At 48.9% G+C, this 13,825-nt stretch overlaps 7 protein-coding genes across 7 annotated transcripts; 2 read left to right on the plus strand and 5 right to left on the minus strand.

Moving 5' to 3' along the window:
- Positions 1 to 169: 169 nt before the first annotated feature.
- Positions 170 to 1,969, minus strand: DEU56DRAFT_777137 (uncharacterized protein). The gene is made up of 4 exons (XM_041351755.1): positions 1,335 to 1,969; positions 940 to 1,278; positions 413 to 914; positions 170 to 354 (listed from the first exon to the last, which is right to left on the minus strand). The coding sequence occupies exons 1-3, from the start codon at positions 1,775 to 1,777 to the stop codon at positions 470 to 472; spliced, it is 1,227 nt and encodes a 408-aa protein (XP_041213076.1). The 5' UTR covers positions 1,778 to 1,969; the 3' UTR covers positions 170 to 354; positions 413 to 469.
- Positions 1,970 to 2,037: 68 nt separating this feature from the next.
- DEU56DRAFT_777139 (uncharacterized protein) lies at positions 2,038 to 3,209 on the minus strand. Its single transcript, XM_041351756.1, has 4 exons — positions 2,944 to 3,209; positions 2,748 to 2,889; positions 2,603 to 2,692; positions 2,038 to 2,545 (listed from the first exon to the last, which is right to left on the minus strand). Exons 1-4 carry the CDS (start codon positions 3,077 to 3,079, stop codon positions 2,491 to 2,493), a joined length of 423 nt encoding a protein of 140 aa, XP_041213077.1. The 5' UTR covers positions 3,080 to 3,209; the 3' UTR covers positions 2,038 to 2,490.
- DEU56DRAFT_850075 (NADP-dependent oxidoreductase domain-containing protein) lies at positions 3,210 to 5,018 on the minus strand. The gene is made up of 6 exons (XM_041355174.1): positions 4,689 to 5,018; positions 4,545 to 4,626; positions 4,271 to 4,495; positions 4,063 to 4,213; positions 3,634 to 4,007; positions 3,210 to 3,578 (listed from the first exon to the last, which is right to left on the minus strand). The coding sequence occupies exons 1-6, from the start codon at positions 4,928 to 4,930 to the stop codon at positions 3,486 to 3,488; spliced, it is 1,167 nt and encodes a 388-aa protein (XP_041213078.1). The 5' UTR covers positions 4,931 to 5,018; the 3' UTR covers positions 3,210 to 3,485.
- Positions 5,019 to 5,471: 453 nt separating this feature from the next.
- Positions 5,472 to 7,664, minus strand: DEU56DRAFT_727936 (DUF254-domain-containing protein; the record flags this gene model as incomplete). Its single annotated transcript, XM_041348018.1, has 10 exons — positions 5,472 to 5,612; positions 5,662 to 5,773; positions 5,827 to 6,011; positions 6,073 to 6,555; positions 6,611 to 6,753; positions 6,812 to 6,926; positions 6,990 to 7,179; positions 7,235 to 7,292; positions 7,349 to 7,405; positions 7,454 to 7,664. 10 exons carry the CDS (start codon positions 7,662 to 7,664, stop codon positions 5,472 to 5,474), a joined length of 1,695 nt encoding a protein of 564 aa, XP_041213079.1.
- A 214-nt stretch (positions 7,665 to 7,878) lies between these two features.
- On the plus strand, positions 7,879 to 10,192 carry DEU56DRAFT_898507 (NADP-dependent oxidoreductase domain-containing protein). The gene is made up of 8 exons (XM_041356466.1): positions 7,879 to 8,000; positions 8,053 to 8,597; positions 8,629 to 8,748; positions 8,798 to 9,011; positions 9,068 to 9,218; positions 9,276 to 9,652; positions 9,707 to 9,885; positions 9,971 to 10,192. The coding sequence occupies exons 2-7, from the start codon at positions 8,353 to 8,355 to the stop codon at positions 9,797 to 9,799; spliced, it is 1,200 nt and encodes a 399-aa protein (XP_041213080.1). The 5' UTR covers positions 7,879 to 8,000; positions 8,053 to 8,352; the 3' UTR covers positions 9,800 to 9,885; positions 9,971 to 10,192.
- Positions 10,193 to 10,799: 607 nt separating this feature from the next.
- On the plus strand, positions 10,800 to 12,244 carry DEU56DRAFT_908163 (NADP-dependent oxidoreductase domain-containing protein; the record flags this gene model as incomplete). Its single annotated transcript, XM_041356965.1, has 6 exons — positions 10,800 to 11,041; positions 11,099 to 11,180; positions 11,235 to 11,459; positions 11,517 to 11,667; positions 11,724 to 12,097; positions 12,152 to 12,244. The coding sequence occupies 6 exons, from the start codon at positions 10,800 to 10,802 to the stop codon at positions 12,242 to 12,244; spliced, it is 1,167 nt and encodes a 388-aa protein (XP_041213081.1).
- A 293-nt stretch (positions 12,245 to 12,537) lies between these two features.
- DEU56DRAFT_908164 (eukaryotic porin/Tom40) lies at positions 12,538 to 13,690 on the minus strand (the record flags this gene model as incomplete). Its single annotated transcript, XM_041356966.1, has 6 exons — positions 12,538 to 12,567; positions 12,623 to 12,723; positions 12,773 to 12,834; positions 12,890 to 13,170; positions 13,224 to 13,598; positions 13,655 to 13,690. The coding sequence occupies 6 exons, from the start codon at positions 13,688 to 13,690 to the stop codon at positions 12,538 to 12,540; spliced, it is 885 nt and encodes a 294-aa protein (XP_041213082.1).
- Positions 13,691 to 13,825: the final 135 nt, after the last annotated feature.

The raw sequence follows: 13,825 nt of genomic DNA on the forward strand, positions 1-13,825 counted from the left end.
GATACAGATACGGGGATGATATTATCTACGTGATACACAATTGGTTACGTCTCGTACCATTTCTCGAGCTCGTTCTCTAGTACCTTGCTGCTAGCATCACATAGTTGATGGAGAAAGTTGATGATTTTTCTATGGAAAGTACATACATGGTATACCAGCACCGTGACGAATGTAGGAAAATGCAGCAAGCAATGTGCAGAATAGTTTGGTGCAACAACAGCTGGGCAGACCGAGGAAGGTAAAAAGTCAAAAATTGTGATGCATACATATGCACTTGCGTTCCAAATGAGAGAGAGAGATAAGTGCGATGTCCGAGGGTATGATAAGGTACTTGATAATACATGTAAGTAAATGCTGTGCAAACTCATGAGCGAATTGTTTCACAATATAAAAAACGGACAATTGAACTTACATATCAGATGATCTTGACAGTCATCACAAGGCCGATCGTTTGACATAAGTTCGTTATTCAATCGTCGTAGACATTAGCGAACGCGTCGATATCTCCGATACAGGAGATGTGGTCATTGCCCAGATGACGCTTGAGCGCATCCCGCCGACTGAACTCTTTCCCACATCCTCCAACCATTTGTTTGCCGTTATAGATGTAGGGAGCCGCGTCGTGCGGAACATTATATATTGTAGCCGATTCAACGGGTATACCACAGCAGACCCACTGTGCAGGTCTCTCGAGACGGGTATGCGTGAGGATATGTCGTTTAAGGTCAGGAGTACGATGGTTGCGCTGGATCCACTTGCAATAGGGACACGCCCAAGGGTTAGATTTACTCGCAAAGCTGGGAGCAGTGCCAGGGGCTGCTTGCGCGTTTCGGGGAAGGGGGGCAGGGCGAGCTCGTTTTGCGGGAGGTGATATGTATTGGCTCATGGTATAAGTGGAAGCATGGGAAGGTATACTGGAATTGCGCGTAGATCGACGACGTTTTTTTCGGATTACGCGAAGATGACGGGACATATTCGTCGTCCGTCTCCTCTGAATCGCTCTGACCCTCGGCGTCTTCGTCCGAATCATGTAGCGCGACAGGGTTGCGCTTGATGAAGGAACGAGCGGACCGCGTAATAAATGGCAAGGAGTTGTTCACTGCAGGGAACATGGGCTGCGGAGCTGGTTGTGGGACAAAGGAAGAGGGGGGAGTGGGATCCATTGTAAGTGCGGCTTGAGGTTCTGCGTTGCACCCAAAGATGAGCGGAGGATTAAACCCGGCGTCGACAGGAGGGATATAAGGAAGATCCGCGACTGGATCGAGATTGTGGTCTAAACTGTGAACGAGCATAAGATGGACGACTCATTGCGACATGGACTTCACAAAACATACAAGTCTGAGGGTGAATATTGGATAGGGTCATAAGACTGAAAGAGAATCCCATCTTGGTTATCAATGAGCTCGATCTCTGAGTCCGAATCAGAGTCAGAGTCGGATTCGCCTTGGGATTGATCATGAAAGTCCAAGGAAGTTATTGAATTTTGAGGTGAAGAAGAGGCTGAAGATGAACCAGATGAAATGACTGAAGGTGGACCTGGGACAGATGGGACGAAGAGTGCTGGTTTGTCTTCTGTGTCGAATTCGGCGGTAACTTCGGCAAGCCAAGCCATATGATCCTCCCCGTCTTGAGCGCGAAGTTTCTCGTAGAGAGTAGCCATAGACTGACGACGGTAGATAGTGGACGTCATTGCGAAGTCAATGAGCAGGGGTTGTGGTAAGGTAGACCTTGCACTGGACGTTGACTTGGACCTGTTATATAGATTTCTTTCTTTCATGTCTCAGCTTCACTGCCGAACCTCGTTTTGTTCTTTCAAGTAACTCCGACCATCTAACCCTCGATGTATGTCACATCGAGGCTGCCTTGCTCCAGGGATTGGCCGAATATAGACCCCTAGTGCCCACCCCTCGGTTCTCGGAACAGAACAAAAGGGACCTCAAAATTTGACGCTCGGCTAGATCAAGATAAGATAGTTCAAGCACGGTGGGAATGTGATGACTCGGGGTAGTACGCCCTGGTTACCACGTTGTTTCCTCACAATCGTCGTTGAGAGTATAACAAAGGGCACAGCCCCGATTTTGATTCCGGCGATTGAACAGATGTCATGCGCACTCATGCAGATAGCAAGTGCAATAGGATGTAGCACAGTCAACCTGCAGGCAGAATTCTTGTATCCTGCGCATTGCCTGCGCAGCAAGAAGACCGTAGATCATCGATCAGAAAACGTCAAAACCTATTTCGGCTTGACTTCGAACTCGTGCTCTGCAACGTGCTCACGGCGCCTTTGACTTCCAGTATGCCTCGTGGGAAATTGTCTGGACCAACAAAGGGCGCCTAAAAGTAACAAGACTTTATCCGAAATTTGGGTAGATAGCTCTAACGACTGACAGTAATTTGAACGCGATTTGAACAAAGGTCGTCGATTAATTCAGAATATGCGTGTAATGAAGAACACTCGAGGGCGAAATTACGCTGGAGTACGGTACAGAATTACCGATCTCTCCGCGAGCGAATGCGCTTTCCGAATTGCACAGCGGGACCTCGACTGATCAACAATACCATCAGACAAATTAGGATTTGTTTGGTTGGAAGCTGTACGTACCCTCGAATTTTCTTCTTGGGTCTCTCCTCATGGGCAAACCCTTCTATTGGTTGGTTCTGCCTGAACTTTTCCATGGACCAAAGGATATACCTAGATTGCTTTATGATGCACTGGTAAGGAACAACATAGGTAAGGAGTTACGGACCTCCGGTCTTGGATGCTTAACCCAGCATTCTTCATATCCCATCCTGATGTACGCCAGAACGCGTCCCAGCTGTCTATGGATAATTTGGTCTCAGATGAACGACCAATAGCTTTAAGGAAGTCTTGTGGCGTAGATATCTTGCCTGACGCTAAGCTGGTAAGTATAACAAGTGAAAGCAGGTGTTTGACATTCAGACCTCTTGGACTTGGAATATCGGGCCTCCGAGAAACATTGCATGTTACTGTTGTAGTCACTGTTCTGCTCTGAACATTTTTAATAGAAGGGAAGACTGGGTGAGACAACGGAGCCTTGGTCAACGAAACCCTGAACATTGAGGTAGCGGAGAAACGAAAACAGTACTACTGGTGGTTTATCCCGAGGTCGTCCTGAAAAGGAAAATTTTCATGGAAGCAGTCGATCAACGTCGAACAAGACAATTGCAACCAAGACGAGAGAACAAAAGAGAATTTATGTTTTGATACTACAACCAACTACAACTTGCCTACAGTCTCCTATGGCTCGGTCGGATGAATAATTTTAGTGTGCAACATGTTCCCAAGGCATTCTATAACAAATCTGCGGAGATAGCAAGACATAGGGTCTTTCGGTTCAAAAGCTGCCCAAGCGTCGCACAATGCACACCGAACTGTCGGCTTCGGGAAAAAAGTTATGCCCGCATCATGTTCCTAGAATACTGGGGCGCGCGCTACATTTTGACAAATTACAAGCGATGTTGTACTAATCAACTTCTGGAACGATGGGGTGCACCTGCGGCTGCTTTTCCAAATATGCAGTATGCTGCAACAAAAAGTTGTGTTGCTTGCCATCACCCTGGATGGTATCAGGTCTCAGTAATCTGACACACCATTGCACTGATGTGACTCACGATGATTGTGGAGGGGAAGCCGAGGTCGAAAGGGACGATGCTCTCCAAATACTTCACCTGCTCGGGTGTTAGCGAAATCGCCAGAGACTCTACGTTGGCCTCCAAGTGCTCCACTTTTCGCCCACCAATAATCGGGAACACATAGGGCGTCTTATGCATAAGATATGCAATGGCCACTGCTGTGATGTGCTTCGTACCAACTTCTTTCGCGACCTTCTCTAACGCTGTGCTCATGGCCCTTTCCATCTCATTGCGTTCCCAAACGGTACTCGTGAACATGCGGCCTTTCTCTCCCGTCTGCCGGCGGCGATCCTCTTCCTCGTCGGTTCGAAGTTTTCCGCCGGCAAGGACATTCCAAGGGGCAAGCGCAAGACCTGCATGGTGAGCGTGAGTTGAGGCACCACATAGTGAAGAGCACGGTTGATCTACCTTCAGAGCGGGCCATTGGTATGATATCCCGTTCAAAGTCTCTGCTCATGACGTTCCAAGCACCTTGGTATATCACGAACGGTGTTTTTCCATGGTCGCGAGCATACTGGTTCGCTTTGGACACGACCCAAGCAGGCGTGTCCGAGATGCCCTGCCAACGATACATGTTAGCGAACGTTGGTGTCAGCATAGAAATGGGGACGCTCACGAGATACAACACTTTTCCTTGTTGCACTAGCACATGCAGACCGTTCATCACCTCTTCGACAGAGGTGTCCCAGTCCCACCAGTGCAGGTACAGAATGTCGATGTATGAAGTCCTCAGGTTCTTCAAGCTGGCCTCAACACTGACGTGCATTGACTTGACGTTATTGCCGGTAAATAATACCTTCTGGCGGATGGCGCCGTTGCCTCCCTGGTAATTGGTCGTGTACTTGAATATGGATCAGCATGGAACAATATTCATTGAATTTCAAGGCTACCTTTGTAGCGATCACGAGCTGGTCACGGATGCCCCGTTCCTCTGCCCACTCTCCGATGATTTCTTCAGAGCTTTGATCTTGGCTTAGAGGTTGTGATGTATATCAGCGACGACGACGACGAATTGAAGAAGACACAATACACACTAGTTATTAGCAGTGTCGATGAAATTTCCCCCAGCCTCGTAGAAGGCGTCGAGGAGCTTGTATGATGATGTCCTGTCCATACTACCCATCCCGTGCTTCTCCCACTTGTCACCGATGCTCATGGCACCGAGCTGCAAGGGCGAGACGTGGACACTTGCATGAGGGGATAATGCACGATACCGCGCTAGCCTAGACGATGGCTTTGGGAGGGGTGCCCAGAACGAGGTCCTTTCAATAGACATGATTGTAGAGTTGATTGAGGTATCTGATGTTGTAAACTGCAGTTTGTCTGAAGGCTGGCAGCATTTTATATATGCTTTTCAGCCTGGCACCTCGTCAGCACCATCATGCGATCAATGTGATGCCTGTCAGCACCCCTGTGTGATAACTGCGATGCCAGAGAACCGCGTCAGTGTTCTGAGTAATATGCCATGGGTATGCCGAGCAAAGTGTTCTGAGTAATATGCCAGTTGTGCCGGGCAAAGACGCCAGCCGCGTAATACCATAGTGTGAGCTAAGACAAGCTTAAGGTTATAACGACATACACGCGGCCATCACACGGCTAACCCCACTCCGGGGCCTATATCGAGTCATATGTACTCATACAACTGTGTATGTAAGACAAGCCTACACGCGCTGCAGTAATACAAAGAGGTCAGAACCAAGGTGTCATGTTTCTCATGGATCAGATTAATGAAGATTTCTAACTTCGTATTCAACCGAGGAACATTCGACGCGAGTAAATAAATGGGTATCGTCTAACAAGTACGTCCATCCTAGCGGTCAAAAGACCGGGGCATCCCTCAGGAAAAGTTGTCCTTCTTCTTTCTTCACCCATCGAGTAACTGCGTTCGCAGCGTTGATCACTGCAGCCTTGGGTAACCGCGGCGATAAGACCACATACAGCTCGAAAGGTTGCGTTATCTGAAGCCACGAGATCAGACCCAACGGTGTTGAGCAGCTGAACACTTACCCAGCCCATGATTATTTCCTTCTCGGTACGAATGTATTGCAGCTTGAGGTTCCCTGTTTGCCCAGATTTTGCATGTATCGCGTCATGTACGATCTGGTACAATGTGACAATTCTATTTTTCTGTGATTGAGTATGTTACAAACGAGGAATGTTAGGACCAATTACCTTCGCTTCGCATCGAGGGTATCATAAGGCTCCTCAAAAGCCGGTAGGGTGATCTGAACATGCGACCTCGACTTATAAACAAAGTGACGCAACCCAGGTATCCCCAGCTGGGAAGCAAAGTAGCTTGTTTTCCCGGAGTCGACAGCTCTAGCCAACGCATTGAGGGATCCATCATCATTCAATTTCTGTGGTCAATGTCAATGTCAACGACATGAATGTGCTCGTAAGGTAAGCTATTTGGCACACCTGAGTGACAACGTCGCACCATGCTCGTACAGTCTCGAACTCACCCGCACCGCTGATGCACACCAGTCCGACGCCAGAATCTTCTATGAGCCTAGCTGTGTGTTGCGACGTGATACCTTGGCTGCTTTCGGCAACATGGCTGGCGCCAGGGGTCTCTGCAACACTTTCATTGTTCTCTCGTGTTGTCCTCTGATAAGATTTCTGGTCTGAATCAGGGCGATGTAGAAATGTGATGTATGCGTTAACAAAACCAGCAGGGTTGAACTTCGGTAGACAAACTGGAATCCATGATGCAGATGCGGGCGAGTTGATGATAGATGGGGAATAAACGGTATTGACGAGAATGTGTATATCTGTAACAAGATGAGGGTCAGACGTCAGAATGAATAAAGGGCACGTGCCGGAAGGGTGTATTGAGTGCTTTTTAGGTCGCACCAATGTTATGACCTGACCCCGTGCAACCAAAATGATGTAGAGGGTATCCTGGAACAAATTCCCATTAGCACTTCGATCTTTCTCGAGTAGCAGAAGTTCTGACCTTCATCTTTGATGTTGGCACCAGTGCTTCGGCAACACGCGCTCGCAAGCTTGGGTCCAACTGTAGACAGTTCAAGGAAGAAGTTGCCATTGCAAGGTCGAGTTCCATTCGACCTAACAACGAAAACAAAAAAGGTTCTGCACCTGTTTTTCGGGCACAATCAAAAAAACTTAAAGGAACATTAGAGATGAATTATCGTACCGTCTAACAACCTGCGCAAGTCAAAGTTCGTGCGACGCTCGAAAATTCGTCGCAGTTGGGATGCCGTGACGATGCTCAGTATTTGTAGATGCAGATACTCGAGGTGTGAGCGAGTCTTTCTTGTTCATAATTAATCGACTGACGAGTGAAATATTCGTAACGCGAAGCCGCTACTCACGACGGACTCTGGCTCACCCCACGATGATGCGCAGACATAATACAAGGGGGACCGAAGCAAGAAGGTTATCCGCAACTTTCCAGCATTTATACAACGTAGCTTATCACCATCGTCGAGGAAGACCGACAAAAGCGCTTGAACTATACCCATGATAGAGGATAAATTCTCGACGTCCTCCCCATCAGGGCGACTAACGGGTGATGACCGTTATCATTGAACCTCACTTAGTGGGCCGGTAGCCTCACCTAGTGAATACAGGCTTCCCGGCGTCCGTGAGTACAAAGTACTCTCGAGGGCTATATCCTTCAATAGCTACGCCGAATTTGAGCCACATGGATATATCTCATAATATTACTCACTTGTGTCAGGAGACACGGAACTAATTTCTAGAAATTCATCAGTCTTTCGCCTTGCGTCTGCAACAAACCTCAGTGCCAGTATGCCCTAATCAAGACGAAAATGACCTGATTTCTCCCTTTGAACACTCAAAGTCCGCCGTAGGTGATCCCGCAGGTTCTTCCTGGATTCTTCGTCAGCTACATCATCTATCTGGCCGACCGCGGTGGTTTCTTCGCTGTGGGTAGTGTCGACCTCTGGGTCCACGTCATGGACAAGAATACCGTCATTCAAATCAAGATTCGTTACCGACGATGCTGAACTTTCAAGACCCGGCATGGCTACGGATAAGTTGCCTGTGCTGAATTGGTGATCTTTGAGATTTGAAAGTGATGGAGGGGAATGTAGTACTGGTGGGATGACCAAATTATGAGCAGGAGACGACGGGGTTGTTTGAGAACGTGTTGAGGTCATGACGGTCCATAGGCAAAACTGACTTATTACTGCTTGCGCTCGCCGCTTAATGATCAGCGCAACTGCATGTGACTTTGTCAAAGACTCAAAGCGCCTCTTATCTCGGTTGCACTAAATTCTAATCGCTACCACATAACATATTCCTTTCAACCAACTAGGGCTCGAGAGCATGACTAGTCTCGGGCCGTAGTCAGACCAAGTGTTGAGCAAATTTCACTCATTTTGAGAACGAAAAAGTCTTAAAGATGCAAAGGTCAATTTCAAACAACTTCTTGGTTTAGATGTGGTACAACAATGTGCTACTTGTCCGCCAGGGTTCATGGGTGGGTCAGTCATTTTGCCGTCCACCGCACGTGTCCTTGTCTTTACGACCAACTGCCAGCTGGCAATGTCGTCTTCCTAACGTATTCCCCAGGTATCTGAATTACAATGAGGGACATGCCCTGTCACAAGATCCCAGGAAAATCATATATAGATGATACTGCCAGCGTTTGCTACAGCTGTCTAGTGACTGTTCCAGATTTCGCCAGAAACCTCACACAGCTCCGCAATCATGTCTAATAAACCTTTGACCGAATTCTGGCCACTTGTGCCAAAGCCATCATCCAGGCTAGCGCGGTATCGTGTATTGTCTCCTCTTGCTGGCATCCATGTCTCTCCCTTGCAGCTCGGTGGCATGAGCATCGGCGACCAGTGGGAGAAGTATGGTGTTGGTGGTATGGACAAGTCATCCTCTTTGAAGCTCCTCGATGCATTCTACGAGGCTGGAGGAAATTTCATCGATACCGCTAACAGCTAGTGCGTATCATTTTGCACGTCGCCATCGTAGCTCACAGGTCTCGCAACCCGCCAGCCAAGATCAGCGCTCGGAAGGAATCATTGGAGAGTGGGCAGAGCAACGGGGCATCCGTGACCAACTCGTGATCGCTACAAAGGCAACTTTAAACTGGTGAATGTATATTCGAAACTGATACTTATGTGTTCAAGTACACAACCAGTTACCAACTCGGTAACGACACCATTCGCCAGAAGGTGTCATATACTGGCAACAATGTCAAGTCGATGCACATCAGCGTTGAGGCCAGCTTGAAGAAGCTGAGGACTTCTTACATCGACATTCTATACGTACACTGGTGGGACTGGGACACTTCCGTAGAAGAGGTGATGAACGGTCTGCATGTGCTTGTGCAACAAGGGAAAGTGTTGTATCTCGTGAGAGTCCTCGTTTTTACGCCGAGTCTGACATTCGTTCACATGTATTACTGCAGGGTATTTCGGACGCCCCTGCCTGGGTCGTGTCCAAAGCGAATCAGTACGCTCGGGACCATGGAAAGTCACCGTTTGTGATATACCAGGGTCTCTGGAACGTCATGCTTCGGGACCTTGAAAGGGATATCCTACCAATGGCGCGCTCCGAAGGTAGATCAACCGTGATCTTCACCTTTCTTGTGCCTCAACTCACATTCGTCCATCCAGGTCTTGCGCTTGCCCCCTGGTATGTCCTTGCTGGCGGAAAATTTCGAACCGACGAGGAAGAGGAACGCCGCCGGCAGACGGGAGAGAAAGGCCGCATGGGGACGAATAATCCCAATTGGGAACGCAATGAGAATGAGAAGAAAATGAGCGCAGCGCTAGAGAGGGTCGCGAGAGAAGTTAATGCGACGCACATCACAGCAGTGGCCATTGCATATATTATGCAGAAGGCGCCCTATGTGTTCCCGATTATCGGTGGGCGAAAAGTGGAGCAATTGAAGGCAAATCTGGAGTCTCTGGAGATTCGGCTCTCACCTGGGCAGGTAAAGCATTTGGAGAGCACCTTTCCTTTCGATCACGGCTTCCCTTACACCATGATTGTGAGTTATCTGCGCAGTGTCGTGCGTCAGCTTATACTGAGAGATTGCACTTAGGGTGATGGCACGCAATATAATCGTATGTTGCAGCACGTTGCGTATCTAGAAAAGCAACCGCTGGCACAGCCTATTGTTCCAGGTATTGATTAGTTTGGTACATCCTGTGTTTTGTGTGCATTTCAAGGCGCATTCCTGGGCAGGCTGTCCTGTATTATATTCAATTGATTCGCCGCAATGTATGTGCCAGTGTACAACCAGTGTGAGCACGTCGACTCACTACGGTTCCCATAATGGACATAATTACTGTCTGCGATACTGAAGTGCAGTCGGACGACAGTCTGGCCCTCCTACACACAACTAAGAAATATAACATTGGGCAGGCACTGATCACGGTCAATGATATTGTGTTCAATTGGCTGGCTCAGAATATTCATGACATTCGTCCCTTCTTGACCGTAAGGCCGACATGGCCATGGACAAGCTGCCTGTGCTGAATTCATGAAACAGTAATCTTTGAGTTTTGAAAGTGATGGGAGTGTAGAGTGGTACTGGTAAGATGACTAAATGAGGGGGAGACCACAACGTTGTCTGAGAATGGCTGAGGTCATGACGGTCCAGCAAAACAAAGGCTCTGAATTTCTACACACCCATACACTCAAAATAAACACATCCGAGCGAGGCCACGCCGCTTACCAGTAAGCGCACAAAAGCTTGAGCCATCCACCATCATATGCATCAAGGACCTTCCAGCAGAATGTTTCGGTCGAATAATGCGGAACCATTCATTACAATACACCGTCCACAGCCAGCCACAGCCTATGCCCTACCCTTGCTCGAAGCAATGACAAGTTTGATCCAAGTCCGAATCAGTCCAGCGAGCCGCAGTGCTGATGTTATTACTTACTTGAATTGCCAACCAAGGAACATGTTCCAAAATTCAAATTTGTCCAAGCAGAGCAGTGAGGTGACTGACTGCCAGCTGGCAATGCTTCCTGACGCTTTCCCCAGGTATATGAATCAAAACGAGGGTACCGTGTCACAAGATGCCAGGCTGCCACAAGCCTATATAAATGCTGCTGGCAGCCTTCAGGCAAACTGCAGTTTAATACCATCAGTCACTTCGTTCGACTCTGCACTTGACTCTGCAATCATGTCTAATGAAAGGACCACGTTCTGGCCACTTGTGCCAAAGCCATCATCCAGGCTAGCGCGGTACCGTGTATTGTCTCCTCTTGCTGGCGTCCATGTCTCGCCCTTGCAGCTCGGTGGCATGAGCATCGGTGACGAGTGGGAGAAGAACCACATGGGTAGTATGAACAAGACATCCTCTTTGAAGCTCCTCGACGCATTCTACGAAGCTGGGGGAAATTTCATTGACACCGCTAATCACTAGTGCGTGCCATTTCTGTCATGTCGTCATCGTAGTTGACAAGTCTCGCAACCTGCTAGCCAAAGTGGGCGCTCTGAAGAAATCATCGGGGAGTGGGCAGAGGAACGGGGCATCCGTGACCAGCTCGTGATCGCTACCAAGGTAACTTTGAGATACAACACATGTAGGTTCGATACTAATACTTACTTGTTCAAGTACACGACCAGTCACCTGGACGGCAACGACGCCATTCGCCAGAAGGTGGCATATGTCGGCAACAACATCAAGTCGATGCACATCAGCGTCGAGGCCAGCTTAAAGAAGCTGAGAACTTCATATATCGATATCTTGTACGTACATTGGTGGGACTGGGACACTTCCGTAGAAGAGGTGATGAATGGTCTGCATGTGCTTGTGCAACAAGGGAAAGTGTTGTATCTTGTGAGCGTCCCCATTTCTATGCTGACATCGACATTCGCTAACATGTATCGCCGGCAGGGTATCTCGGACACTCCTGCTTGGGTCGTGTCCAAAGCGAACCAGTATGCTCGGGACCATGGAAAGTCACCGTTCGTGATATACCAGGGTGCTTGGAACGTCATGCTTCGGGACCTTGAAAGGGATATCATACCAATGGCCCGCTCCGAAGGTAGATCGACCGTATTCTTCTCTCTCTGATGCCTCAATTCACGTTCGCCCGTCCAGGCCTTGCGCTCGCCCCTTGGAACGTCCTTGCCGGCGGAAAAGTTCGAACCGACGAGGAAGAGGAACGCCGCCGGCAGACGGGAGAGAAAGGCCGCATGATGATGAATCCCAAATGGGAACGCAACGAGAAGGAGAAGGCCATGAGCGCAGCGCTAGAGAAGGTCGCGAAAGAAGTTGGCACGAAGCACATCACAGCAGTGGCCATTGCATATATTATGCAGAAGGCACCATATGTGTTCCCGATTATTGGTGGGCGAAAAGTGGAGCAGTTGGAGGCCAACCTGGAGTCTCTGGCGATTTCGCTCACAGCTGAGCAGGTAAAGTATTTGGAGAGCATCGTTCCTTTCGATCACGGCTTCCCTTACACCATGATTGTGAGTCATCTGTGCAGTGTCGTGCGTCAGCTTATACTGAGAGATTGCACTTAGGGTGATGGCACGCAATATAATCGTATGTTGCAGCATGTTGCATATCTAGAAAAACAACCGCTGGCACAGGCTATAATTCCAGATGCTGATTAGCTTGGTACAGCCTGTAATTTGTGTGCATGTAATTTTCAAGGACAACTTGACCTACCATATACTACGACCAAGAAACAACCAGAGTAAGCATCGGGCAGACACAACAGTAATTCATGACACAACCTTCGACGCATCATCAGCTCTTGGTTGCGAAGCTTGAGCTGACAGTAACCATCATTTTGTTCGAGCGCAGGCACACGCCAAGCAATACATTGCATTACTACTTAGCAATAAGGGCGGTAATGTCATTAATTAAGCGTATTGGCACAGCTAGCTATAGAACTGCCATGGCTTTATGACTCGAACACAATGTTAGCCCCAACCTGGACGGACGGTCACAATCAGTACGCTGACGAGAGAGTTATATAGAGGGCGCACCTTGTGAGTTGGGCCGGTGGGGTTGATTTCGTTCAAGCGTTGAGTGTCCAGGGCAAGACCGAAGGAAGCCTTAACACCAGGACGGAGGGCCTGTGTGTACCCTGCCAATGTTGTCAGAGAAATGTCATCGGTAGACCAGCAGGGACTTACCGAGGGCGAGAACACCGGAGTTGTTGATCTTCGCCTTGACGAAAGCAGCCGAATCAAGGTACCTACACGTAATAAGTTCAACGAAGTTCCCAGCCAGCCATGTGGTCCTGAACTCACGCCTTAGTGCCCACCTCAAGTGCAACACCTGAAGTCGTTGCCTTGGAGTCGTAGACAGCCTTAGCACCAGCCTCGACGTCAGCGCTGACACGGTGGTAGTAGCTCGCAGTGAAAGTTTTGAGGTTGTTGAGACCGTGAACTGTCACAGCGTACTCGGGAGCGTTGTAACCGATGGCAGCGGCATACCGAGTGATCTTACCCTCGGTGACGTTGTATGCGGTCTCAGCACCGAACAAGAAACCGTCGCGACCGAAGACGGTGTCAGTGGTGAAGGTGGGGCCCTAACATTAACTTGGTATTAGACAGAGAACCAAGGAATGAAACATCACCGAACCTTGAACACATCGAATGCGCCGCGGGTGTGGACGCCAGACTGCTTGTAGACCACGTTAAGCAAGGCTGACTTTTGGCCCTTGTCGGGAGTCAATGACGTAGCGATATCAAGCTTGAGGCCTTTGGCAAGGTAGTTCTCGAGCTCAAGCTGAGATTTGAGCGCGTTTGAAGTGGTCCATGTCTCGGTGAAAACGAGGCCGTTCTTCTTATCAACATACTTGGCCTCAATGTCCCCAGCGATGGCACCAGTTTTCGAGTCCCGGCTTCCACCGGCTTTGAACGCGACATTTGATGGCGTTTTGGTCTTGACCTCCAGAGACGTTCCGTGGAAAGGATAGTCCTTTCCCAACAAGTCATTAGACGACTTTCCGAGGTCCTATATTCAAATGCTAAGTTCTAGAACATTGGCGGCGGCCGCGACATGCGTCATACCTTCCATGAAGGGGGAACTGGTTGAGGGAGAGACATGATGCGGACGCGAATTAAGACTGAAGGAAAAGGGAGAAAGGCGGAACTGGCTTTTTGGGCGGAACGAGCCGTGAGAAAATATCAGCCCAGCGGCTTCTGAATCGGCTGCGAGCCGAATTATTACCCAAGTACACT

This window comes from Suillus clintonianus (genome assembly GCF_016758775.1).
Source record: "Suillus clintonianus strain FC179 chromosome Unknown DEU56scaffold_8, whole genome shotgun sequence".
Taxonomy (NCBI): domain Eukaryota; kingdom Fungi; phylum Basidiomycota; class Agaricomycetes; order Boletales; family Suillaceae; genus Suillus; species Suillus clintonianus.

Excerpts from the sequence above, each read along its gene's own strand:
- DEU56DRAFT_777137 (XM_041351755.1), bottom strand. The coding sequence starts at position 1,777 with ATGAAAGAAAGAAATCTATATAACAGGTCCAAGTCAACGTCCAGTGCA. Across the intron at positions 1,279-1,334 it reads CAATATTCACCCTCAGACTT|TTTAGACCACAATCTCGATC; the intron begins GTATGTTTTGTG and ends GCTCGTTCACAG. Across the intron at positions 915-939 it reads TCGCGTAATCCGAAAAAAAC|TATACCTTCCCATGCTTCCA; the intron begins GTCGTCGATCTA and ends GCGCAATTCCAG.
- DEU56DRAFT_777139 (XM_041351756.1), bottom strand. The coding sequence starts at position 3,079 with ATGTTCAGGGTTTCGTTGACCAAGGCTCCGTTGTCTCACCCAGTCTTC. Across the intron at positions 2,890-2,943 it reads CGATATTCCAAGTCCAAGAG|GCAAGATATCTACGCCACAA; the intron begins GTCTGAATGTCA and ends GCTTAGCGTCAG. Across the intron at positions 2,546-2,602 it reads CCCAAGAAGAAAATTCGAGG|TCGAGGTCCCGCTGTGCAAT; the intron begins GTACGTACAGCT and ends ATTGTTGATCAG.
- DEU56DRAFT_850075 (XM_041355174.1), bottom strand. The coding sequence starts at position 4,930 with ATGTCTATTGAAAGGACCTCGTTCTGGGCACCCCTCCCAAAGCCATCG. Across the intron at positions 4,008-4,062 it reads ACCAATGGCCCGCTCTGAAG|GTCTTGCGCTTGCCCCTTGG; the intron begins GTAGATCAACCG and ends CTCACCATGCAG. Across the intron at positions 3,579-3,633 it reads GCTTCCCCTCCACAATCATC|GGTGATGGCAAGCAACACAA; the intron begins GTGAGTCACATC and ends GATACCATCCAG.
- DEU56DRAFT_898507 (XM_041356466.1), top strand. The coding sequence starts at position 8,353 with ATGTCTAATAAACCTTTGACCGAATTCTGGCCACTTGTGCCAAAGCCA. Across the intron at positions 8,598-8,628 it reads ATCGATACCGCTAACAGCTA|CTCACAGGTCTCGCAACCCG; the intron begins GTGCGTATCATT and ends TCGCCATCGTAG. Across the intron at positions 9,012-9,067 it reads AAGGGAAAGTGTTGTATCTC|GGTATTTCGGACGCCCCTGC; the intron begins GTGAGAGTCCTC and ends GTATTACTGCAG.